Genomic DNA, 24,347 nt, shown 5'->3' on the forward strand with positions numbered 1-24,347 from the left:
CTGGCGCTGGTTCTCGACTCCAGCAAGAACCGGGAAAGCCTGTTGGCCGACTCTCCCGACCGGATCATTTGTGCTTCCGGGTAACCAACTGGTGGTGGCTGAGGGAAAAATCCCTCCTTAGAGACACATTCTGGGTTTTAGGTACAGAGAAATTAAAGAATTACAAAATCGCCATTTTGTAATTGTTGATAAAATAACGAATCTGGGCAACGATGTATAACATGCTCCAGTCCAGGAGGAGAGGCAGGCAATGGGACCTTTCCCGAGGGTGGGCCGTACTGCCAGCGGCCCCCGAGCATTGTACTCCGGAAACCTCACTGAAGTGACCCGGAGCTGAGAAGCAGTGTGAGTTCCTGGGCCCGGCAGAAGCTCCAGAAGGGTTAGGCGCTCTGGGTGGGAGTGTGATGAGAAGGGCAGGGGCAGGAGAGTGTGTTGATAACCGTCCCAGGAGCTGCGTCCGTCCTGGCGTCTCCTCCCCGGCTCCTGCGGGAGCAGCGGACAGCGCTGCACCGGCTGGAGGAGAAGAAGAAGGGGTGGTCCGGCTGGAGCCCCCGGCGCAGTGGACGGGGAGGTACTGAGATGTGCACCTGCTCGCCCGGTTTCCGCAGAGCCTGACAGTGCCCGCAGCGGGCTCATCCCCCACGTGGAGAATGAGCAGACCCCGCGGAGGGGTGGGAGCAGTAGGGCCGGGGCTTCCCTTGTGAGCTGGCCCAGCGGGAGGAGCCCGCTGCGGCTGCACCTTCCTGCCCGTCCTCCCGCTGTCGCTCATCTTTTCTGCCTATAAGCCAGTCTGCAGCTCAGCTGAGGAACCTACTGGCCTCGCGGGTGGCACTGAGCTCCACGGGCAGGTTCATTGCTCCTTCCCTTGACGGGGTTCACCAAGAGGGCGTACTTCAGCTTAGCGGGACGGCTGGCCTGGGTGTACTGCCCGTAGGCTTAGGCAGGTTAGGTCGTTTGCACGCTGTGGGCTGGAGCCCTCCAGGAGACTGATGGTCTGTACGGCGAAGGTCATGTCATTATTTAAGGAGTTCGTTCATCTGGCCGAGGAGCCTGACTGTGTCGTGTCCAGAGCTAACTGCGGGTGCCCTCCTGCTCTCGCGGTCCCCAGAGAATGGTGCTCAGGCACAGGAGATGCCTGGGCAGCCGCTGATCAATTCAAATGTGTGTCCTTGCCTGCATGTTTGCCATTTCTGGACCCCGTCTTCGAGGAGAGCCGGCCTCGCTGTTCTCTGGCGGTGCTGTCGTGTGGCTCCCAGTTCCGCCGTCTCGCTGCACGCCACGTGCACGCCTGCGGCCACTGCTCTCTGTTGCTTCGTCTCTTTCCATCCCTGATAGTTTCTTTAGAGGTGATGTCCCCCAAGGCACTCACATGTCCCGGGAGAGGGGATGAGCCATTCCTCTGAACCCGAGTCTGACTCTGCTTACCCCAGGCCTCGCCAGGTGGGAGTGCTGTGTCCCTTTGTGATCATGGTCCCCAAGCACCCTGCCTTTCCCTGCAGGATGCGTCAGAGAGAATAGATGGAGTGAGCGCCCTTTCCCACCCAGCCCCCAGTCCCTGCTTCCCTTCATTCTCCTGAAGGGTCAGTGAGAAGACCACGAGCATGGGGCAATACAAGGTCTTGGAGAAGCCCTTTAACCAGCTTGGTCTCAGCTTTCCCGTCTGCAGACAGGGCATCGTAATGCTCGTCTTCTGGAGTAATTACCCATTTTGGGGTGTGGAACGTGCTCTTGAGCTCCGAGTGCTACGAAGTCCATGAGCACGTGTTGAGAGCATGTTGGGGACGGTAGGCGAGCATTCTCGGATCCTCTCTCCCTCCTCGTGAACGGACGGGGTTAGGGCAGAGCAAAACAGTCTGACCTCACGAGGCTGTTTTTGTACCAAAAATGTGCTGTGGAGTTATTCCCTTCAATGTCTGTTATATAGATGGACCGTAAACTCCTTGGGGACAGGGCCTGGCATTTTGCTTGGTTCTGAGTAATTTGTGGAAAACTATTTGTCTCGTGATAAAATATCCTGATTCTCCAGTCCTGCCGGCCTGCTGGCTTTCTTGGAATTTGGTAAGAATTTATTCTCTTGGGAAATGAAGTCTTCTACAAGACAGTAACTTCCTTTTTTCCTGTGTACCCCCCAAATGGAGCAGTTGCTAGTGATTATTTAAATAAAGTGACTAAAACTTCTGCTTTTTGTCTCTTGTGATCGGCACCCCTTTATTTATTTATTTATTTCTGTCAGAGGATTGGGCCCAAAGGACTGTCCTGGATTGTGTTAAGGATTTTATTTTGCTCAAAGCCCCGGCCACCCAGACCCCCAAAGTCCCCTAAGTTTTGTTAACTAACTTTTTTTTTTTTTTTAAATTTCTCTTCAGAAAAGAAAGATGTGACTCAGAGCCTGGAAAACTACACGTGCAAGTGTCCCGGGACAATGGAGGTCCTCGCGCTGCCTGGCGGCCCCGCCCTGCCTCCCGTGCCCTTCACCAAACTCCCCATCGTCAGGTAAGGCGGGTGGCCTGTGCGAGACCGGGGCCTTCACTGCTGCTGAGCGCTACAGACCTTTGCCATAAAAAAAAAAAAAATTGTTCTTTCTTTCTTTCTTTGTGCATTTATTTCGAGTTGGGGGGGTGGGGCGGAGGGAGAGAATCTTAACTGCGGGCGCGGAGCCCGACGTGAGGCTCCATCTCACAACCCTGAGACCAGGACCTGAGCTGAAACCAAGAGTCGGGTGCTTCATGGACTGAGCCCCCCACGCGCCCCAAGAGCTTCTATGACGGATGGGGCAGGTGTCTGGTTCGTTATCTCATTACGTCTCTGCAGCAGCGCTAGGTGTAGATGTTGTGTCGGTGAGACAATTAGCCCGTGGTCACCTGCTTGTCAAGAGGCAGAGCTGGGTGCGGACCCTGGTGTGCCCGTGCCTGGTTCCAGACCCCGCATCGTGACCTTTGCGGTGATGACATGAGCCTGACCTTGCCTCGTGCACTTACAAGCTTCCAGTCGTTTCCGGAATTCTCAGACCATAGGCCCCTGGCGGTACCGGAGTGGGTGTGGCTGCTCCTCTGTTCCGTGGGGCCTTCGCCAAGGCTCTGTCCTCTCCGGGAGTCATCCTTCCTCCTCCCCGTCGTGGTGTGCCCGTGCACGCTCGTGCTTTCAGACTCAGCCCAGGCCCCATTTTTCGGGAGCTTTTCCTGCTCCTTCCTCCTGCTGCCCACCACCTGCCCTTGGTTAGAAGCGTCCTGGGATTTCCGGAGCACGTGCTGCTGGCCTCTCTAACAGTGGCTGCCACCGTGTCCCGCCCCTCCGCACAGCTCACAGGGTTGGAGGGAGGGAGGGCCTCTGGCACATGCCAAGTGGGCACTTAAAAGGGTTTAGGAGCTAATCGCATGACGATTTCAGAATCCCTGAAAGATTTGTTCGGAGGCCGAAAGGAAGCAGTGGAATTGCACATTTTTCTGGTCACAGAGGTGCTGTGACTGAAGACGTGACCACCTCGACTCTCCCGGCTTGGCCGTCTCTCTTGTGTTTCGCTCAGCTTTGCGATACAGCCGGGAGGGCCTGCAGAGATACGTAGCATCTGTTTGCTTAAGAAGCTTTAAAACCCACGGCATTAGGTTATTAGGAAAAGAACATGGAAAAGTCTGTGGTGTGGTGCTTGATAGCCGCGGGCGTGCTTTCTCCTTGCGTTCCGCTGGAGGCGCGTGGGGCGCTGCCACATGAAATGGTTTTGTTGTCAAGGTGAGGATCGTGTGCCCACTGAGAGGTGGGACAGAACATCGCTGTGCACAGAAGTCCCTAGCAGGCTACCCTGGAATCTTAAGATGTTCCGATGGGCGTGCGTGGAGTTCATTGGGCACGGTTGGTGAGCTGCTCCATCCCAGAGCCTAGGCCGTGGCCTGAAGAGGGGCCCTTGCTTGACCCTGGAATTTCTCAGAGCGGACCCACAGCCCCTGGTGTGGACGCCACCGAGCAAGTGCGCGCTGCTTTTGTTTTGCCTTGTGCTTGCTTGTGGCTGATACAAACTGAGGAAGTCAGAGTCCTGGCTGGGCCTTTCTGTGTGTAAGACTTCAAGTAGAATGTATTTGATTTGGGATTAAGGGCATGGTACGTATTTTTTTAAATTGACAACTAGCAAAGCCTTAATTATTTTTCATCTTCATCATGACCTGGATCGTTCTTAAATTTAGGCAGCCTTGCACAATAGGAAATCCTGAACCCAAGAGAACATTCTAGGATTTTGATGCTGCGTCTAGATCCCGAAGCCGTCAGGACTTTTGTCAGTGGAGCTGGGTCGGTTGGTCCTGGCAGGTTATGGGACTGAGGAGGAAAAGTGCCTTTTCTCCACATGGAGACACCAGACGTAGCCCTAGATGGAAGTTAGAAACTTTGGGTTTAATTCTTGACTACTGTGTGGTCTTGGTTCCGTGAGCCTCAGTTTTGTAATCTTTAAAATGGGCTTGAAATTGCTTCTCATGGGACCATTAGTTTCGTTTTAGTTGAGCTGATGCACACGAAAGCGTGGCACTCGGTGGCGGTACAAACTGAGCCCGCAGCAGATCTCAGTTCTCACCTTGGAGACCATTCACACCTACATTTTCATTGTTACTATTATTTTTTTTTTTTAAGAGAGAGAGTGAGAGCACGTGCGTGCAGGTGGAGTGGGGAGGGACAGAGGGAGACAGAGAAGCCCAAGCAGATTCCACGTCCAGCCCAGAGCCCCATGTGGGGTCAATCCCAGCCAGAGGTCATGACCTGAGCCGAAAGCAAGAGTCAGAGGCTTAACCCACTGAGCCACCCGGGTGCCCCAGCACACGTGAATTTTCCAACAACGCACTGATTGATAAAGATACATGCTGACATTTTAATCCCTTAGCTGCCTACAAACTACAACAGACGGGGTAGAAACAAATACTATTACATTTGCGGTGACCAGTGTTCTGGCAATGGATCTCTTTTGCTGTCAAGGTCTGCATGGCCTGTACTGGAGAACCACCTCTGCACGACTAGCTGAGCCTGGCGTGGTCACGGACCGTTGAAGAAAAACTGGTTTTGTGTACTTCCCACCACGTGTAGACATGTTCTTAATGGTTCTTGGAGACTTTCAGCTACGAAAATAAGCTCTCTTTGTCCCTGTGGCTTGCTGATTGCATCCCTCCTGCCTGGTCTCATTACGAACCAGAGCTGTGCACTGCATGTGATCACGTGTAGGAAGCCGAGCGGACGGGCTCTTTACCACACGGCAGAATTGGCACTGCTGGCTAAGGGTAAGGAAATGCCTGTGGAAGCTTTGGAAAGTCCGTGGGTCTCACCGTCTGCTCTGCTCCCTGTGGCTCACAGAACAGAACCCCACGTGCTTGCCCTGCGTGGCTCACGAGGCTGCCTGCGGCTGCTCCGTCTCCAGAGTTCATGTGAGCTCCCGTTGCTATGGTGCGACCAGCCCCGCACACCTTGCGGAGGCACCGAGGGTCCCGGAGTGTGGGACAGTTTTATTCCTTTGTTCTGGTGTCCTCTTCTGCTTGAGGTGTCTCTGCTGCCCTGCCCCTGCCCACTGTTACTCAGTCATCCTTCGGGATTGGTTGAAGGATTGACCCCTCTGTGAGGCCGGTTCCTAAGCCACCAGACAGGGGTAGGTGCTGCTCCCGTGTGCTTTGCCGGTAACTCAGCTGCTGTGCGGCTCTGGATGAAGGGGCCTGAGCTCTTTCCGTCCTCACATGGGGCCACAGTGAGAAGGCGCTGCCGGGGGACCAGGAGGGAGGAGGGCCCTCACTAAGGCCCCAAGCGTGCTGGCGGCACCCCCCCCCCGCCCCCCGATCTTGGACTTCCAGCCTCTGGAGCTGGGAGAAGGAAATGTTTGCTGGTCAAGGGCCCCGTCTTTGGTAATCAGTCACAGCAGCCCGGCTGACGCAGACGAGCGCTCGAATGGCCTGGCTTGTCCCAGCCGTGCAGCGAGCGGTGTCTCACGTTGTGGGTGGTCTGGGTGCGCATCAGCCAGGAGTGATTCCTCAGGAGCAAGTCCTTGACAGAGTCGGGCAGCAGAGAATCCAGAGCTGCGCTGTCGTGTGCAGCAGCAAACAGAGAGGGCGGGTGTTCTAGATGCCCACTGAGGCTGCCGGACCCACGTGGCTGCTGGGGGCACGCGGAGCCAGGCAGGCGCTCGGGTCTGCGCTTTGTGCCCAGCGGCCCACACTGCCTGTGGGATCGCCGCCCTCCTCCCAGATCAGCCTCCCCCGTTTCTCTCTGCGGAGGGCCGTGCCGCACTGTGGCCTAGGATGGTGTCCCAAGGACTCGGGCCTCGAAACATGGACTGTATCGATTTGAATGAAAAAACCCCAGCCAGGCATTGTGAGGAAGCGCTCAGCAACGTGTCCGTTTGAAGACCACACTTCTCGTGACTGTGGTACCTTGTCATAGGACGAGTGCGTGGAAGAATGCCCACAGGCGAGTGTCAGTGACCAGACCTGCTGTGTGGAATCGTCAGACACAAGCTACTTTGATGATGGTGGTGCCTCCTGGCTGCAGCTGTGGGTTTAGAAGAAATGGCTGGAGCCGTTGCTCCCGTTGAGGACTTTCCTCGTCTTGGGCAGTAAAACCATCTCGGCAGCTTACAGGAGACACCTACCCGCCTGTAGGCCTGGGGGCGGGACCCGAACTTACCCTGAAACCGTGTAAAGTCACCCTGGTGCAAGTTAACCAAAAGAAGGGGCCACAGTCTACCTCTGCTACGATTCTGTTCTGAAATTCAATGAATCAAATATTTATGGTGCACCTGAGATGGGCTTGGCCCCATGGATAATGCTGGGGCTTCAGTCCTAGTCAAGCAAGAGCCAAGCGCACACTAGCGGGTCAAGCAGGAGGCCTCGACTGGTTCTGTCTGTCTGGTTCCCGCTGGCCAGTGCAAGCACCTAGGAAGTCCTGTTAAGACGAGAAGCCATCTTATTTTATTCCTTCTAGAACTCTCCATAAACTGGTAACGTACACAAAAGCAAGTAACGGTCATGTAGACTGTTCATATGTTGAAAGCTGTGAATTATTAAAGTAGAAATGGTGTAAAGCTTAGACGCCATTTCCAGCGAACCTGTGGGGCTTTCCGGAGGGGCGGACTGGAGGCGGGCCGAAGGGGCTTAGCTGGTTGGTTTTGATGAGCTAACACTGAGCTCCTTCAGTCTGGCAGAGAGCTCTAGAGTTAATGAGGGTATCTCAATTGGCAAGGACCAAACCCTTCGGTCAGAATGACCTCTGAGTAGCTTTCGAGTGGCTTTGGTGCTCTCGTTTGTTTATTCTTAGCGAGCGAGCGCCCATGTGCGGGAGCAGGGGGAGGGGCAGAGGGAGAGGGACAGTCCCGGGCCGTCACCCTGCTGAGCACAGAGCTGAAGCAGGACCCTGAGATCACGACCTGGGCTGAGACCGGGAGCTGGATGCTCGACCGATGGAGCCTCCCAGATGCCCCAAAGAGTTAATTCTTATGTCCGCACACAGCGTGGGGCTCCCACTCACAGCTGCACGATCAAGGGTTACACGCTCTACCCCCCTTAAAAGTCAAACTTTTAAGTTGATTCTGTTATCTGAGTCAGGACGACAGGTATTTATTCAGGAAAGGGCTTAGAAGGCCGTGAGAGTCTGGGCGGTTTCCTTGGTTGATGAATCCAGGTCCCAGTCCAGGTGGGGCTCCCAGGACCTCCTCAGGTACAGTGTGTCCAGAATCTTCCTTCCATGCCCATGACCTCCCCGACGGAGCTCACACTAGAACTTTGTGGGGATCGTGAGAGGCGTGTGGTCTGGTCAGGAGTGAGAGCGGGCGCTCACACGTCACTGACCTGGTGGTGTGTGTGCACTTTCCAGCCACGTCTGTCGTGCCCGGCCAGGTGTGGCCAGGTGAGTCACTGCCCATCTGCGCAGAGGTACCCCGCGGGTTCTTAGATGTGTTTCTGCTGTGAGGATTCAAAACCAAGGGAGAGGAGGTAAGCCAGTCTCCCCGACCCTCCCGTCGCCCGTGGGTGTTAGATCAGTGCCCTGCAGGGCCCTGCACAGTCCCATCAGCCGCAGCCCGCCGAGCACAGCTGGCCTCCGACGTGGCGGCAGTGTCCGAACCGAATCTCTACGGGCAAGTCCTGCTTTGGACACTTGATCCCTGGAATTCCGCTTTCCTGCAGGCAGCTTCGTAGACTGAATGTGGCATTACTGGTTCTGGGGGATCCATGCTGAAGGAGCTGTGTCCTGTAGGTCACGTGCCTTGAGTGATTGTTTTTCTCATAAGATACATTTCATAAGCAAATATCTTCTCCCATTCCGTGGGTTGGGGCGTCTGGGTGGCTCAGTGGTTTAAAGCCTCTGCCTTCAGCTAGGGTCATGATCCCAGGGTCCTGGGATCGAGCTCCGCGTCGGGCTCTCTGCTGCATGGGGAGCCTATTTCCCTCTCTCTCTGCCTGCCTCTCTGCCTACTTGTGATCTTTGTCTGTCAAATAAATAAAATTTTTTTAAAAATGAAAAAAAAAAGATACATTTCATAAGAAGGTATTTGATGCTAAGTTTCGAGTTATGTGTGAACCCCGTGGCCACTGTTGGGTTACTTTTCTGGCTGACCATAGCTTTCATTCTGCAGGGACAGTATGACAGAAAGTGTCCCCTGCGGGCAGGTGGCCCCAAAAGAAGGGGTTGCACACCCTGGTTCTCCTGCCACACTGGCCCCCTCCCTTAGGAGGAGTGAGGGAGGGGCACCATGAGGTCAGGACTATCGCTCTGAGAATGTGGCAGCATGGAACCAGGGAACGGAGCTGTCCTCAGGTAGCCGGGCTTGTCCCTGTTTTGTAGGTGGAAAGATTGAGGTGCAGGGGTGAAGCGGTCTGCGCCAGCCCCATACCGGGCGGGTCGTCTAGATGGTGGTCGGCGTCTGCGCCCTCCCTAGTGTGCTTCTCCGGCCGACTGAACTGCCTGCCGGAGGGTGCCTCTGGGCTGGGCGTGCGCAGCCGGAGACCCACACCAGGCCTGCCGGCTCGGCTGGCTCACAGTGTGCTCGTCTTGGTCCCTGCGCAGCGCACAGGTGTTTTTGGCACACTTGCAAACAGCTGGGGTCGCAACTCTTTTTTTTTTTTTAAAGATTTTATTTATTTATTTGACATATAGAGATCACAAGTAGACAGAGAGGCAGGCAGAGAGAGAGAGAGAGAGGGAAGCAGGCTCGCTGCTGAGCAGAGAGCCCAACGTGGGACTCGATCCCAGGACCCTGAGATCATGACCTGAGCCGAAGGCAGCGGCTTAACCCACTGAGCCACCCAGGCGTGGGGTCGCAACTCTTAATACGAGCGGCTCAGGCTCGAGTTCAACATTTTGAACGATTTGGGAGCTGAGTTAGAAATTCAACTTTTGGAGGCTCCTGCGTGGCTCAGTCGGTCGAGCACCCGGCTCTTGATTTTGGCTCGGGTCGTGATCTCAGGGTTGTGAGAGCGTACCCTGTGTCAGGCTTCGCACTTCGCACTTCGCACTCAGCGGGGAGTCTGCTTGGGATTCTCGCCTCCTTCTGCCCCTCCCCCCACTCGAGTGCGCGCACTCTCGCTCTCAAGTAAGTGAAGAAATCTTAAAAAAAGATGCCAGGGCTGCCTGGGCGGCTCATCAGTTAGTGCCTACCTTTAGCTCAGGTCTGGGATCGAGCCTGAGTCGGGCTCCTGCTCAGCGGGCGGTCTGCTTCTTCCTCCTCCTACCCGTACCCTGCTCATGCTCTCTCTCAAACAAACAAACAAACAAACAAATAAAATCTTTAAAAAAATAAAAAACTCAACTCTTGGGCATTTATTCATTCAGTATTTACGGAGCTGTCTATCAAAGTATCGCACCAGGCGCTGGGTGCCCAGGTGCCCCTGCCCTGGAGAGCTCACGGCTGAAGTGAAACAGGCCAGAAATTTTAAGTGATTCGGATCCTGCATGAAGAGAGCTCAGCGGAGGGGTGTGTGTGAAGACAAGGGAGTCAGAGCAGGTGGACAAGACACAGTCCTTGGCTTCGAGGACTTTGGTTTGTGAGGACCATCTGCTCCTGTGGATTTTTGTGGGAGATGGACAGGAGCCACGTGTGTGGCCATCAGTGACGGTCCAAGGAGGGGGCGTGGGGAGTTGTGAACGGCTGCTGGGGGCCGGCGAGGTGGGCGCTCAGGGCGGGACTGCCCCAGGTGTCGGAGATGCCTCCAGCTGAGAGCGCAGTGCTTTGTGGACTCTGCAATGGGGGCTTTTTTAGTCAACATAGGTTAGCCTGTGCCGTGGCCAGAATATTGACCCTGCAATCAGAGAGAGATGAACCCTTACAGCAAGAGTTTGTGTCTCACTCACATGAAAGTCAGTGCGAGCGGGACAGTGTTCCAGGGCTGACCCCTGGGGCTCCTCAGTGTGCCAGAGTCTGCGTCCCTCTCTGCCCCTCCTTGCCCACCTCTGGCCTCCAGGCTCACGGCGGTGGCGGGAGGCGAGCCGGAGGACGAGGCGCTGCTTCAGCGCGTTGTCTCCTGGTCGCGTGACGTCCCGTCGGGTGTAGGCACCGGACAGGTGCAGACATTGCCCCATCACAGAGAGGCACGTGGAAACCGCGATGAACTACCCCCTCGCACCTCTTGTGGCGGCGGTCATCCGGAAGTTGGGGGGAGGGGCAGGGGACCTCGAGCAGTGCCAGGGGGATCAAATCAGTCCGACCACTGTGGAGGTTCCTCAGCACATTCACAGGAAACCTACGCTGTGACCCAGCAATCCTGCTTCCTGGGTACGTGTCCAAAGGGAATGAAAACGGTCTCAGGAGATGAGTGTGTCCATGTTTGCCCCAGCATCACTCATGATGGCCGACTGCGGAAACAACCCGCTACCCATCAACAGATGAATGGATAACAATCTATATGAAAAGGGGCACCCGGCTGCTCTGCTCGTGGGGCATGTGGCTCTTGATCTCGGGGCTGTTTGAGCCCCATGTTGGGTGTAGAGAGGACTTAAGAAAAAAAACATCTAAAAAGAAAAATGTGAAACAAGGCATCCTATAGGAGCTGAAAGGAAAATAAAATGAAAAGTCCCGGGGGACACCCATGACTCCCTTACCACCCCCTGGCCTTACCTGCCTGCGAGGAGGCTACACCCACACAGGGCAGGAGCGCGGGCAGGGTCCCTGCTGAGCCACTCTGTGTCCCTGCCTCGGAACGTTCCAGAACCTAACTCCGTTTGACTCCCAGGTTTCAGACCTCGTGTCTCCTGCTGTCACCAGCTCCCAGCCATGCGATTTGGGCAGTTTGTTGTCTCTGTGGTGTCCGTGTCCTGACGGATGATGTGGAGGGTCCGTCATGGGAGCCAGGCTAGGAGGGTGGCTGGGATGTCTCGTTGACACGATGTGTACGAGGTGGTGATCGGGGGCCTGCATGTGCTCCGGAGGCCCAGATCCGTGAGTCCCAAGTAAACGGTCGACTGATGGGAGTGTGAGTGGCGATGAGCTCACCTCTGCGGCTCGGAGGGCAGTGTAAGCACAGGCCGGGCTGATGGGGAGTCACCCTTGCTCTCCATGTCGCAGGCGGCGCTCTTTACCTCTGCGTGCTGAGTCCTTCGCCCTTCCAGTCGGGGCTGCTCTCCTGTGTGCTGGGGGTGTGGCCGCCAGGAGGGAAGCAGGCGGCAGGACGAGGGAACTGGCCTTGCTGAGCAGTCGCTCCCGAGCCCTGATGCAAACCCTTGCGGTAGCGCGCGAGGGAGGCTCTTGCGTGCGTTCTGTGGACGAGGAGCCCCAGGGTGGAAGGAGGCAAGGCGCTCCTGCATGGTCATACAGCTGGCGGGCCGTGCGGTGCGGACTTCGGCCTGGTCCTCATGGCCGCCGGAGCCGGTGGGGGGAGCGCCTGGGATGGTCCCGAGTGAGCACGTGCAGCGATGATCTGCTCTGTCCTGCCGAACCAGAGAGCCTTTCCCTCTGCTGTGCCACGGGCTGTTTTTCCGACACATGGTATTTGGTGGTATTTATGTCGAAACCGTGCTAACAAGGCTGCTGAAGTATTTGTGTTGTGTTTGAAACCCTAGGCGTGTGAAGCTGTTGAACCTCCCCTCCAGCCTCCGGCCACAGAAGATGAAAAGCCTGCTGGGTCAGAACGTGTCGACCAAGAGCCCGTTTATCTACTCACCAATTATTGCGCACAACCGCGGGGAAGAGCGGAACAAGAAGATAGGTAGGCGCCTTCGTCCTGGCTTTCCGGCTGTGCCGTGCCCCCTGGCTTCCAGCGGCTTCTCTAGATTCTGGGCTGTTCCCATGTGTCTGGATAAGCTCATCTGGGTTTACGCAGTTTGCTGCCCTTGTCAGAACTCCGGGCTAGGTCGGATTTTTTAAAACCGATTCCATTCAGGGTGAGTCTGCGGAAGTTCTAGAAACTGGAAGACCTCTGTTATCAGGACAACAGGAGAGGGGTCATCGGAGCCCAAAGTGGCTTCAGGATCGTCCGAGATCCGAGGGTGACTTGCACTTAGACCTGCCTGGGGAACGGGAACCGTGTGTGACATTCTCTGTTGGTCCTTGCAGCCCGGGCCTTGTTTGCCTGGGAGCTGAGGTTGTCGATTCTGTCGAAACGTGTGCAGCCACGTTTCGGGGTAGGGCAGGAGCCGCATGCATTCTTGAGACTCCAGTGTGCTTTTCTGTGTGCCAAGCTCCCCACTGGGTCCCAGCCCTGCCCCCCTCCTCCCTTCCAGCAGACCCAGGGCCTGTGACACCCTCTCTGTCCTTCCCGAGGCCTGGGCTGGGCGCAGGCCTCGTTCTTTGCCAGCTCCCGCTTCCTCGGGCCCCTGACGTTTTGGATGATGGCGCCGATCACTGGCAGACGTGAGCCTGTGTGTTGCCGTGTCAAAGCGAAAGGGTTGAGAGGCCCGTCTCTGGTGGGTACTTGCCCGCTCTCTGAGGAGTTTCAGCATAAGACCTGAGAAGCTTTTGCTCTCTGCTTCTGAAGTGCAGTGCTTTCTTCTGCTCTTTCATTTCTACTCAGAACCCCGCGCCCGGGATGTAGCAGGAAGGCAGGCTGACTTCAGGAGGGCCTTCTGCCCGGGATGCAGGTGCCCTCACGCACCGCGGTTCCACCCACCCCCGCGGCGCCCTGCGGCACTCTGCCTGCCTGTTCTCCTCATGCTCCTCTCACCTTCCCCTACTCCTCAGACCCAGACGCACGGGTCTGTTCTTGGAACAGGACAGTCTTGGTCCTGGCTGTGCCCTCTGCCGAGTCTCCTCCCCGGGCCGTCCCCAGACGGGATGCCCCTCCCAGCGCTCCATGCCTTCGAGGCCCGGTTCTCTTCATAGTTCTTAGGTCCCCGTTGGGCTGTTTCTGTTTCCCCTCCCTCCATTTGCTCACTGCCACGCCGACGGCTGTTAGAAGAGTGTTGCCCAGATGCGGGAAGGAGTGGGTAGATACTATGAACCCCTGGTAGGGGGTATTCAGGAGGGCACGCACAGCATGGAGCACGAGATGTGGTGCATAAACAATGAATCTTGGAACACTGAAAAAATAAAATTAAATAAAAATAAAATAAAAGATATGATGAACCCCATCTTACAGATAAGGAAACTGAGATCCGGGGAGTTTAGATGACTTGCTCAGGAGCCCAGAGCAGGCCTTGGCTCGTGCTGCCTCCGTGCTTGTTGGCCGGCACCGCGGGGCTCAGACCAGAGGGACAGTTTGAGAGTTAGGCACATCCCGTGGTCTCAGGGAAGAGTTTCTAGAATTCCTTCGCAGCTGCAAGCATCTCCTAATAAGCCTTATTCACAATTAGTTATTTGAACACCTTAAAAACACAGTGTTTCCTAAGGGAGCAGGTTGTTCCTGAGACAGAGGGGTGACTGGGCCAGGGCACTGAACAGACCCGCTGCTCTCGTGTAGCGGCAAACCCTTCTTTATTCACACCGTGCCTTATCCACGGGGGTCGTAGCTCAGCTCGTTGTTCTTGGAGCAAGTGCGGTTTTCTCCCTTGTGCAGAGCACATGCGGCAGGGCCTGTGTGGAACACAGTGCACCGTCCCTGCCCTGCACAGGTGTTCCGGGTCAGTGGAGGCAGCAGGCAGGCCAGAGACACATGAGTGGGAGGTCAAGATGAGATGGAGGTCAAGTCGTCTAAGACTGTAGAACTGTCACCAGCACGACCTGCTGGCTTCCCTCCGAGCTTGGATGGGCCGTCAGCCCCGGCCCAGCAGGAGTGGGCCCACCTCCAACTTGGGAAGGTGCCCTGGAGGCTCCCTTGATGGTGAGGTTGTCTCTCAAAGAGCAAGGTGGGCCTCGGCGGCTCTGTTGTTGATTATTTAAAACAAGAAGACAATAGAGGAAGGAATTTGGGGACATGTCCTTGAAAAATAGCATCGAATTGTAAATTCTGATAAGTTTCTGAAATTTGGGACCCCAAGTGTGTAGCAAATTGTACTAGTCTCTGTGAGCGTGTGCGCATGTGTCTGTGTGTGCGTGCGTGCGTATCCGTGTGTGTTCTCACCTGCACGTGTATCTCTGTGTGTGTATCTGTGTGCACACGTGCACGAGTGTCTGTGTCTGTGCGTGTACGCACGTGTCCATGTGTCTGTGCGTGCGTGTGTATCCGTGTGTGTGCGCACACCTGCACGTGTATCTCTGTGTGTGTATCTGTGTGCACACGTGCATGAGTGTCTGTGTCTGTGCGTGTGCGCATGTGTCCATGTGTCTGTGCGTGCGTGTGTATCCGTGTGTGTGCTCACCTGCACGTGTATCTCTGTGCACACGTGCACGAGTGTCTGTGTCTGTGCGTGTGCGCACGTGTCCATGTGTCTGTGCGTGTGTATCCGTGCGTGTGCTCACCTGCGCGTGTATCTCTGTGTGTGTATCTGCGTGCACACGTGCATGAGTGTCTGTGTCTGTGCGTGTGCGCCCGTGCGCGTGTGCGTGTCTCGTTGGTTCAGTCTTTTTCCTCCCTCAGTAGACTTCTCTGGCGTTTTCCTGTTGGCCAGGCACGTGGCAGCTGTGGCCCCGTGGTTCTCGTGGTGACAAGCAGTCACGTCCCTGTTGTCATGAGATGTGGGTAGAAGTTGGAGGGAAGCGTTCAGTAGTACTTTGGAGCAGTAGAAGGTACGAGCAAGTGGACCACAGATAAGACAGCGGCTAGTTCTGATTTGTGCCACTGAACAACGACGATGGGCGGAAGTGGAGAAAAATATCCTTTTCTGCAGTGTGGAGCCCTTGCTTTTCCTGAACTTTAAATATTTATCATCTATTTAAAATGAGGAGACCTTGAGCTTTCTCTGACAGTGTGGGAGTGTTTTCCATTTGTGTTCTGGGTGACGATGTTGCCCGTGTCCTCTTGCATCCGTCACGCAGGCATGAACTCGCCCTGCTGTGGGTCAGGCGTTGTAAGGGGTACAAACCCAGGCCACATAGACGTTTGCCGGTGGCCAGATACTGCCCCTCGGTCCTCTGAGCCCCGCCCGCCATTGTCACTGTGCTGCTTGGCCTGAAAGCCTGAAAACAAAATTTCCCTGCTCCCTGCCAGCCGGGTGCTGTTGGGTCGGCCACGGAGGCCCTCACGTGGGGTGAAGGTGCAGGAAGGCGGGGCCGTTCTGCTCCTGGAGGCCCTCCCGGTGGTGGTGGCGGCGGTTCCGGGTGACGTGGCTCCCCTTGTGCTGGTGGCAGCTGCGGCAGCCTTGGCTGGGGTGGCCGTGGCGGCGGCCCTGGCTCTGTGGTCCAGCAGCACCGGCATCTGATGAGGGGCCAGTACTGGCCGTAAGTGTTCGTTAACCTGAAGAAGTGACCAGTGAGCTGTAGGTGTCTCCTGGCTGTCCGGGGACACAGGCCGACCAAGCAGGCATTTGTGCTGAGAGTTAGTCTTTGACCTTCTGGCTTCAGTCTGGTGGTTTTGAGACGGCTCTGCCTCCAGCCCGGGGCCTGCTCCGGAGGACAAGCTTGGGAGCACTGGAAGCAGGGAAGCTGGGTGGGCATCGCCGTAGGCCGGGGAGGGCCGGGGGCTCCCGGACCCACTGCAGTTGGCGTCACCCTGAGTGGGGCCCGTCTGCCCGGGGGAACCCTCCTTTGCCTCTTTGGAGGGGAAGACTCGGGTCCTGCTCCGCCTTTGTCTTCTTGGCTCTTGAGGTGGGCAAATCACTCCCCGGCAGACCTAGACCCAACGTCAAGTCGAAGCTTCTCCCCCTTGGGCCATCTGGGAGTTTCTGGCCTCGCCGGGGTTGGCCGTATGCTTTCTCCCCTAAAGAAGCTTTCACTCTGTTTAGAGAAACTTCTAGAGGTTATTTGGGAGACTGGAGGTATGAGACTCTCAGAACCAGCTACTTGACTTGCGGGGCCCGTTCTCAGAAATGGTGGAGACTTCGGAGCCTGTGACAGCACAGCGTTCGCGCGCCCCGCCCCGGGCCCCTCTGCCTGGGCCCATGTGGCTGCAGCTCCAACCCCCTAACGCCGCTGGGGCCAGTCCTGCCTCTGTGTTTTGTCCTTTCCATTCTCAAGTTGTGGAGCCTTCTTTTTATGAAAGTAACGCCCTCACCTGTTGCGAGGGCTTCAACAGACGTTGTCCCGTGATCGGTGTCTCCGCACGGTCCACCAGGCATTACACCGCGTCGGCAAATGAGAAAATGAAGACCGAGCCGCATGTAAGTGACCGGCCGCAGGTCGGACAGCTAGTGAGTGCCCAGCTCAGTCTCCAACCAGGGTTTATGACTCAAAGCCCAGGGATTTCTTTCTCTGTAAAATGGTTTCCTCATTGCAGTCGGGAGCCCTGCTCATCTGGGCTGAGGATAAATTCAGCGGACGATGCCAGATTTTTTTCTGAAATGTAACAGACGCCTCGGCCAAAATGCATACTATTTGTTGAATACCCATGGGTAGGAAAATGTAATTTATATTCTGTGGCTTCTAATGTGTTTTCCGCAGTGTTCTCATCAGCAAAGACCTGCCTAGAGCTTTGAAGAATCACAAATCTTTAACCTAAAATCCCAATCTCTATAAATGAATCTTTGTGTATAATTGGGGGAGTTATCATCACAGCAGGGGGTGTGGAGTGTTTGAGAAGAAGAAAGCCCTGGGCACCGTTGTTGAGACCATCTCCACCGTAACTCGGAATAATTTACCCATCTCTCCGTCTCCTGGTTGCTAGCGTTGCCGCCGTCCCAGTTCAGCTCTGTGCAGACGTGTTGTGGCTCAGGTCCTGAGCTCGAGCACGGGGGGAAGGGTTTTCTGTCATTTGTCCTGGGACTTTGGGACATGGCCAAGCTCAGTGCTGAGGTCAAGGTCAGTGTAAAGGTCAAGGTGGCCCGTACAGGCTGTGGGCCGCAGCCTGGCCCTGCAGCCTTCCCCTTGCCCCCTCAGACCAGATCCCGTTTGCCTGAGTGCAGTGAAAGGACAAGAGACACTGACTCAGGCTTCTTCTGACGGTCAGGCGAGGTGACATTCCTAAAGGCCCTGGCAGCTGTGGAGAGAAGGTTCCGAACAGCTGCTGCGTGCGCTGTCCTAGGTCCTGGGCAAGCAGCGAGAAATCCGGGCAGCTTCCTACCGGGCAGGTCTCTCCGATGTGGTGGAAAGAGTGTGGTGTGGCTCCGAGTGCGGAGGGCCTGATGCTGGGCAGCTGTTGGATGGGACTCAATCTGTGGTTTCTGGGATAGAACTTCGAGGAGGGGCCTCCCGCATGGGATCTGACACGCTGAGGCTTGGAGAGGAGATTGTCTTCTTTCCTACAGCAATAATCACGTGATCAGGGTTTATCCTTGATTTACCTTCAGTGCAGTGGGACCTCTTAGGGAGGGGACAGAGGAGTCGTTCTGTATGTCACTTAAAGTGGCCTGCAGCACTGTCTTCCGAAGTACCAGCCTCTGGGCCAGTGAAGGTCTGTGTCACATGCAGGCCGGTACCGGGAATGGCGCTGCCTGGGCTGATTTGTAAAGTTGGGTGTGACACCCCGGCCTGAATTCAGTGCGCCGAAGACGGCGAGAAACTCCCGTGATGAAGCATCCAAGGGGCATGCTGACCCGCCTGTTTAGAGACGGCCGCAGTCACACTAGCTGTGACTTCATCTAAAGATGAGCGTAACGCCTGCTGTTTCTCCCGAAAAATAAATTGCCAGAGGAGTAATGTGAAGCCATGTGAAATGCGCCGAAACCCAACTGACACCTGGGCTCTTCTGTGTGTGTGTTCGTAGATTTCCAGTGGGTTCAAGGAGACGTGTGTGAAGTCCAGCTGATGGTGTACAACCCCATGCCGTTTGAACTCCGAGTCGAAAACATGGTACGTATCGGCCGCCACCACCTTCCCACGGGGCCGTTTCTTACTTAATATCTGCGGCACAGATCCTGTGGTATAGATCTGTCCTTTTATTTGTTTTCCCAAAGATTATGAGGTTGCTGTAAAGGAAGACCCCATCTTGTCATTCCCGTGTCTTTCGCGCTTGGCGCTCAGCGTTTGGATCAGTGAACTACACGCGTCGCATGTGGGTGACTGGCTGTGAGCCCTGGAATGATCGTGTTGAAACGCACACGAGATCGGCAGAGGTTACACAGTGTCTGTTCTGTCGGCTGCTCCGTGTGGGCCTCACCTTCCTGCTGCAAGAGGATAAGACGGTCAGGGCTGGAGGGAAGGGCGCGGCCTGGACAGTAGGAGAATAAATTGTCGCGCCGCCAGTGGGAGCGTTCTCTCAACGTTGAAATCCAGTCTTCTGTTTCCGTGTTTGGTGTCCGGCATTAAAGGCTCGTTCTCTCGTGCTGTCCGCTGGAGCCGCTCGCCTCATTCCGTGGTCAGTGGCAAGGAGTGTGTACCGGCTCTCCAGGCTCATTCTGGAGGTCCCGGAGCAGAGCCACCCGCCTGCCATGTGGGTCCCGTGTCCCAAGTCTCTCTCTGCTGCTTGCTATGTAGCTGGGCAGCGTGGGTCATCCACCTCGTGCCGTGTGCAGCGCGGCTCGGTGCTCCGCGTCCTCACCCAGTACTACGGATCAGCAGGTGGTCCTGTTCGTGGCTTTTTCAGACTCTTGCGAAGGATGGTCGTGAGATGGTTCATGTTCTCCATTAGAGTTTGATGACTCGTGTTCAGGGGAAGGGGTGGGGCTTTCTGTGAAGCTGTCTTGGTGACTGCTCACGCCATGGGTTAGGCCACGGGCAAGGCACTTGGAGGACCTAGTCCTTGTCGTGGTCAGTGCTGTGGGTGAACGAGGTGCTCCAGGGCCCACGTGGAGAGCTGGGGAGGACTTTCCGGGAGAGACAAGGACTCAGCCGAGAAATCAAGGATGAGTAGGAGGTTACCAGGCCGACGGGTGCTTATTGAAGATGATGACCAGGCTTTCGGCGTGAGGCAGAGGTTTCTAGAATTCGTTAGAGCTCTGAGAAACTTGGCTGAATGTCAGGCCTACAGCCCTGAGGTCACTCGGAGAGCAAGCCAACAGGGATGAGTGTTGTCCCCCTCCTGTCGTGCAAGAAACTGCTGGCTTTAGGGTTTGGCTCTCGGGTCAGGTCTTTTAATGACTTCTGTCTCTTGGCTTGAACAGGGAACAATTGCTCAGAGGATGTTCCCCCAAAGTGCCTCAAGTGTCAGATGGTCCGTTGGTCTAACGCCTTTTTTTTGTTGTTTTTTTTTTAAAGTAGCTTTCAGGGGCACCTGGGTGGCTCAGTTGGTTAAGCGCCCAACTCTTCATTTCGGCTCAGGTTGTGATCTCAGGGTTGTGAGACTGAACCCCACCTTGGGCTCTGTGCTGGGTGTGGAGCCTGGTTAAGATTCCCCCTCTTCCTCTGCTACCCCCCCACCCCGCTCTCCTGCCCCCGGCACTTTCTCTCTCTCAAAACAAAGGTCGCTTTCATTTTTATCTGGTTTGAAAGTAATATGTGCTTTTTGATGAAAAGTTAAGAAGAACAAAGAATAAAATAAAAATTGCCACTACAAGATAGGCCACAAATCATGGTGAGAGTTTAAAGAATGAAATTATGAAAGAGTTCAAGCACTAACAAATGAAGTTATGAACCATTTCAAGCATGTGAGATGGTAACGGGGAATAACGAGTTCCCCCAACACCCACCTTGACGGCTGTTAATAGAAGCTCATATTCGCTCTCGCTATTTTAGGAAGAGATGAAATGCGGTACATTTTGCCTGAAGACAGTGGCCGTCCCCGTGCTTTCTGTGCCGCACTCCTGCCCACCGCCCCTGTCCCCCACGCAGATCGTTTTGTGCTTTGGCTCAAAGTGTGGCACAGGCCTGCTCCTTGGCGCCGGAGCACTTGCTTCTGGGTGCTTCCTGTAAGACGGAGGAGAGGCGTGCGTGGACACGTAGACGTGCAGTTACATATAAACCTACATGCACCCGTGCCCGCACACACGCACGTGCACGGTACGCATGCAGAGCTGGACCAGCCAGACTTTGCCGCGGTGCCTGCAGCCCCAGCCCGTCCGCACAGGGCCTTCTCTCGCCTTTGCCCAGTGGAGGACTGAGGTCCCAGCACCGTGGCGCTGGCTTCCTCACTCTGTCCTGTGGCGTGTGGATGGGGTCAGGGCTGCGTAGGCCGCGACCCATATAGAAGACAAACCCCGGAAGGAGCCGAGGCCTCTCCTACCTGCGGGTCTGGGCTCTGCGTCTCTCCGCCGGCTGCAGATTTCACTTGATGACACAGTGCTCATCGCTCTGTTCCTCGCGGTGGACGTTTTCGGTCTCTTAGTGAATGGTGGTTTTGTATTTTGTTTTCTAATTTTTTTCGTTTGTTGCCGGGTGATTTGCTTCTCTTTATGCTGTTTGTGACCTGGGGGATGCACTTGACGGTTCAAGTCCACTGTCGGTTCCATTGGGTTTTCACAGTTACAGTTTTGTGTTTTGTGAGTCGCTGTCTGCCTCCCTTTAGTTCTGTTTCTTGCCCGTCGTGCCGGGCAGGGCCTCTGTACAGTGTTGAGAAGTGCTGGGCGCGGGCATCCCTGCACGTCTACAACCTGGGGCAGCTCCTCGAAGCCGGGGACCCTGCCTTGTTCCTGTCTCGCGTAGCCTGGCACGTAGTGAGGCGAACTGATAATTCAGAGACGCGCTGAGGGATAGCAGTTGATGATATAGTTCCGTACTTCCTTTTTCTCTCTATTTTTATGTCTTTTACTTTTCTTTACATTTACATTCCAGTCTGGTAAAGCAACAGAACCACAGAGGAAGAGCGCAGCCAGCAGGGCTGACGTCGAGATGGGGCTGTTCAAACAGCCGCGTGCTTTCCCTTTCAAGGTCGCGTGTGTGAAGCATGCTTCTGGCCGTCCCCACGGCTGTCTGCGGGCTTCATGACGGCTGCGCATCGCCGTCCCCATCCCCACAGCCGATGCCCTCGGCCTCAGGGATGCGGTGCCGCGGCGGCGTGTGAGCTGTGTCCCTCACGCCGCTGTTGCTTGCTCTAGGGGCTGCTGACCAGCGGAGTGGAGTTCGAGTCTCTGCCTGCGGCGCTCTCCCTGCCCGCCGAGTCCGGTCTCTACCCGGTGACTCTTGTCGGGGTCCCGCAGACGACCGGAACCATTACTGTCAACGGTAAGGAGACTGGCTTTCTGATTGCAGGTCGAATGGGACTCCCGAAGCCCTGTCCTGCCCCACTGAGGCCTGTCCCCGGTCCGCCAATGTTGGTTCTGACCACTTCAGAGATACTGGGGCTGTGCCATGGCAAGGAGTGGCTTGGCGTGCGTGGGCTGCAGTGGGCCCACAGCGTCCCCTACAGGGCGAGGGGTCCTGCTCTGTGTCAGGCCTCTGGTTCCTGTCCCGTTGGGGCTGCAGACATGTCCACAGGCTCCCCCTTGCTCTCAGGCCCCTCTGACTCCCTGGCTTCCCCTCGCTTGGTCTGACCTTCTCTGCCCTCGGCCACCCCCGTTCAGAGGTCCTTGCATGCATGCGGGATCCGCCGTGCCCACCCCTGCTGGTGTCTGACCCTCTGTGTCTGACCCGCCGCGTGCCCCTCCCCTCCTCCTGAGGCACCCGTCCCTCTCCTGGGCCGGTTGCGGTTCTGGAAGCACGCTCTTTCTGAGCTCGCCTGTGCTTTTCCTTCTGCTGGCGCACTTCCAGACTCGGCTGCTCCCGACTCCCTCCGGCTCTTAGCTCAGACTTCCTTTCCTCTCGGAGACTGTCCTCTGTGCTGGGTCGGGTCCCCTGCTGGGCACTCAGGCGGTGCTCTGCCCCTGAAGCAGCTGCTCACTGGCCTCGTCCACCGTGCCACTCCCTGGTGTGCGGTGGGTCTCCAGGACCTCCAGTCACTTGGTGACGTGGTGTCTGTGGTGGGTGAGGGGGCGTCACGCTGGGTTAGGACGTGTTGCAGCAAGCGCTGAGGGGCCCTGCACACGACTGCCGGGAATGTGGGGAGAGGGGACCCAGAGGGAAGTGGTTCAAGAAGGACTTCCTCCTACTAAGGGACCCTGGGGTTTGAAGGCCAACTAGGAATTATCCGAATGAATGGGGTGGGGAGTAAGGGGTGTTCCAGACACAGAGAACAGTAGGTCCAGAGACCCGTGGAGTGCTGGGGACTTGGGGGTGGCTCCGAGGATCTGGTCCCAGGCGGAGGGGCGGTAGTGACAGGGCTGGGACAGAGGCCAGGCCCAGAAGGGCTAGGGGTGCTGGCTTTCTCTGCGGGGCCGCATTTCATGAGGGGAGAGATCCGGTCAGAGAAGCAGCAAAAAGGGACCTCCAGGCCGCTCTCGGGAGTACGGGCTGGCAGTGGACTAGGCTGGGCGCAGGGAGACCAACTGGGAAGCTGTTGGTGTAGCCCCGGGATGGAAGGACCAAGGCAGGTCACAGCAGTGGCTGGGAGTGGAGTAAAGACAGATGAGAGGGGAGATCCTTAAGACTGATGGCCTTGACCCCTGATTACTAACCGACACCCACTGGGTAAGGAGTCAGAGGCTTGGTAACCGAGCTGCGAGTTGGTACAGAGCAGTCGCGTTCGTCTTTGGCGCACCTTCTGTGGGAAGAAGAGGGCCTGACCTCGTGTTGTCAGAAATATCCTTAGACATAATAGGACTTGCCGTCAGGTTTTGCATTTCTTTGCAGTCCTCTTCAGCGGTACGTAAGGAAAGGAAAACGACTGATTTTAATTAAGAAATGGAGAACAAAAGTAACTGAGACAAAATCACATTCTCTCAGGTCTTCTGGAAAGAAAAAGAGGAGGGGCATGTTGCCAGATGTGGACTTCAGCAGAGGAACACGTGTGCAAGTTCGATTAGGCCTTTTAGGAAACATATTTCGAAGGGAAGGCAGCGTGGGTGCTATGAATTGTTGATTTTAGGTTGGGAGAGCAGCTTGCCACTGGCAGACGGTGAAGGAGCCGCTGGGGGGCCGTCAGGGCCTGACTCCCCCGAGCTAACCACTTTCCCCTCTGGCTCCTGGTGCCACACAGAGGTCCTTTCCTGAAGCACATAGCCATGGTGTTGTTTAATGAACATTGTTTATAATAATTATCTCTCGAAATTTCAAAAGCCATTTTAAAGCTCTGCTTAAATAATTTCCAGTGCTTCTCTGATCAGTGGAGGTTTTCTCTTTGCACGGAGACTCCGCTAATCTTCGATCACAGCGCTTGGGCGCAAATGGCAGGCTTGCCGGATCACGTAGCAGTACAACAGTAATTGGCTCTTGAACGTTCATCTCTCCGCGGAAGAGTCTGAATCATTTTTCAGATACTTACTCCGTCCCATTATGTCCTGCAAAGCAGCACTAGCTGCCGCTCTCTTAGAGACAGGCATGTTTGAAACGCAAATTGTCCAAGTCCTGAGAACTAGTATGAAGTTGCCTAGAGATTTCTAGTTGACGAAGACCCACACGCGCTTTCACTTGGACCCAGGTGGCCCCGTGAGGTAGGGATGTGGGGACTGTCACCCCTTCGTCTCTGTGAGGCAGCCAGGGCTTTGGGCCGAGCTGCGGCTGGGACCAGGGGTGACAGCAGACTGAACTCGGGTCTAGGGCAGGGGTGGCGTGCTCCTCCCTGCTGGGGCCGGCCTCCAGACAGGGGCCTGAGGCTGGAGGCCTTGCCAGGGACTGTGAAGCTCTTCGTTTCTCTTCCTAGGTTACCACACCACGGTCTTCGGCGTCTTCAGCGACTGTCTGCTGGATAACCTCCCGGGAGTGAAGACCAGTGGCTCCACGGTGGAAGTCATCCCGGCCCTGCCCAGGCTGCAGATCAGCACCTCCCTGCCCAGGTGGGATGCGGGCATCTCTTGTCCCCCAAGAGAGGGCCCTTCACAATCGTCCTGAGCATACATTTCAGTGGCACCAGAGTCTGAGTTCATCCCTGATGCTTAGGACCAAAATACGGGCGAAGCGTTTCTTCAGGATAACCAGTAGGCAGTGTGATTTGCGTAAAGTGAGATGGAACAGAGTTGAGGTGTTTCTTACCACGAACAGAACAAAACAGGAGATTAGCCTTTGGAATCCTATTTTTTGTGAAAAACAG

General features: G+C 55.8%; 1 protein-coding gene across 4 annotated transcripts in view; it reads left to right on the forward strand.

The window, feature by feature from the left end:
* The window catches only part of TRAPPC9 (trafficking protein particle complex subunit 9), a 500,788-nt gene that overhangs the window by 92,173 nt on the left and 384,268 nt on the right, over positions 1-24,347 (forward strand). For all 4 annotated transcript variants that reach the window (XM_046001565.1, XM_046001557.1, XM_046001569.1 and 1 more), the window contains 5 exons: positions 2,367-2,493; positions 12,007-12,152; positions 18,117-18,202; positions 21,322-21,448; positions 23,961-24,093. In XM_046001565.1, coding sequence (XP_045857521.1) covers positions 2,367-2,493; positions 12,007-12,152; positions 18,117-18,202; positions 21,322-21,448; positions 23,961-24,093 — 619 coding nt within the window. The remainder of the gene's footprint in view (positions 1-2,366; positions 2,494-12,006; positions 12,153-18,116; positions 18,203-21,321; positions 21,449-23,960; positions 24,094-24,347) is intronic.

The sequence above is a fragment of the Meles meles genome, chromosome 1 (assembly GCF_922984935.1).
Source record: "Meles meles chromosome 1, mMelMel3.1 paternal haplotype, whole genome shotgun sequence".
Taxonomy (NCBI): Eukaryota; Metazoa; Chordata; class Mammalia; order Carnivora; family Mustelidae; genus Meles; species Meles meles.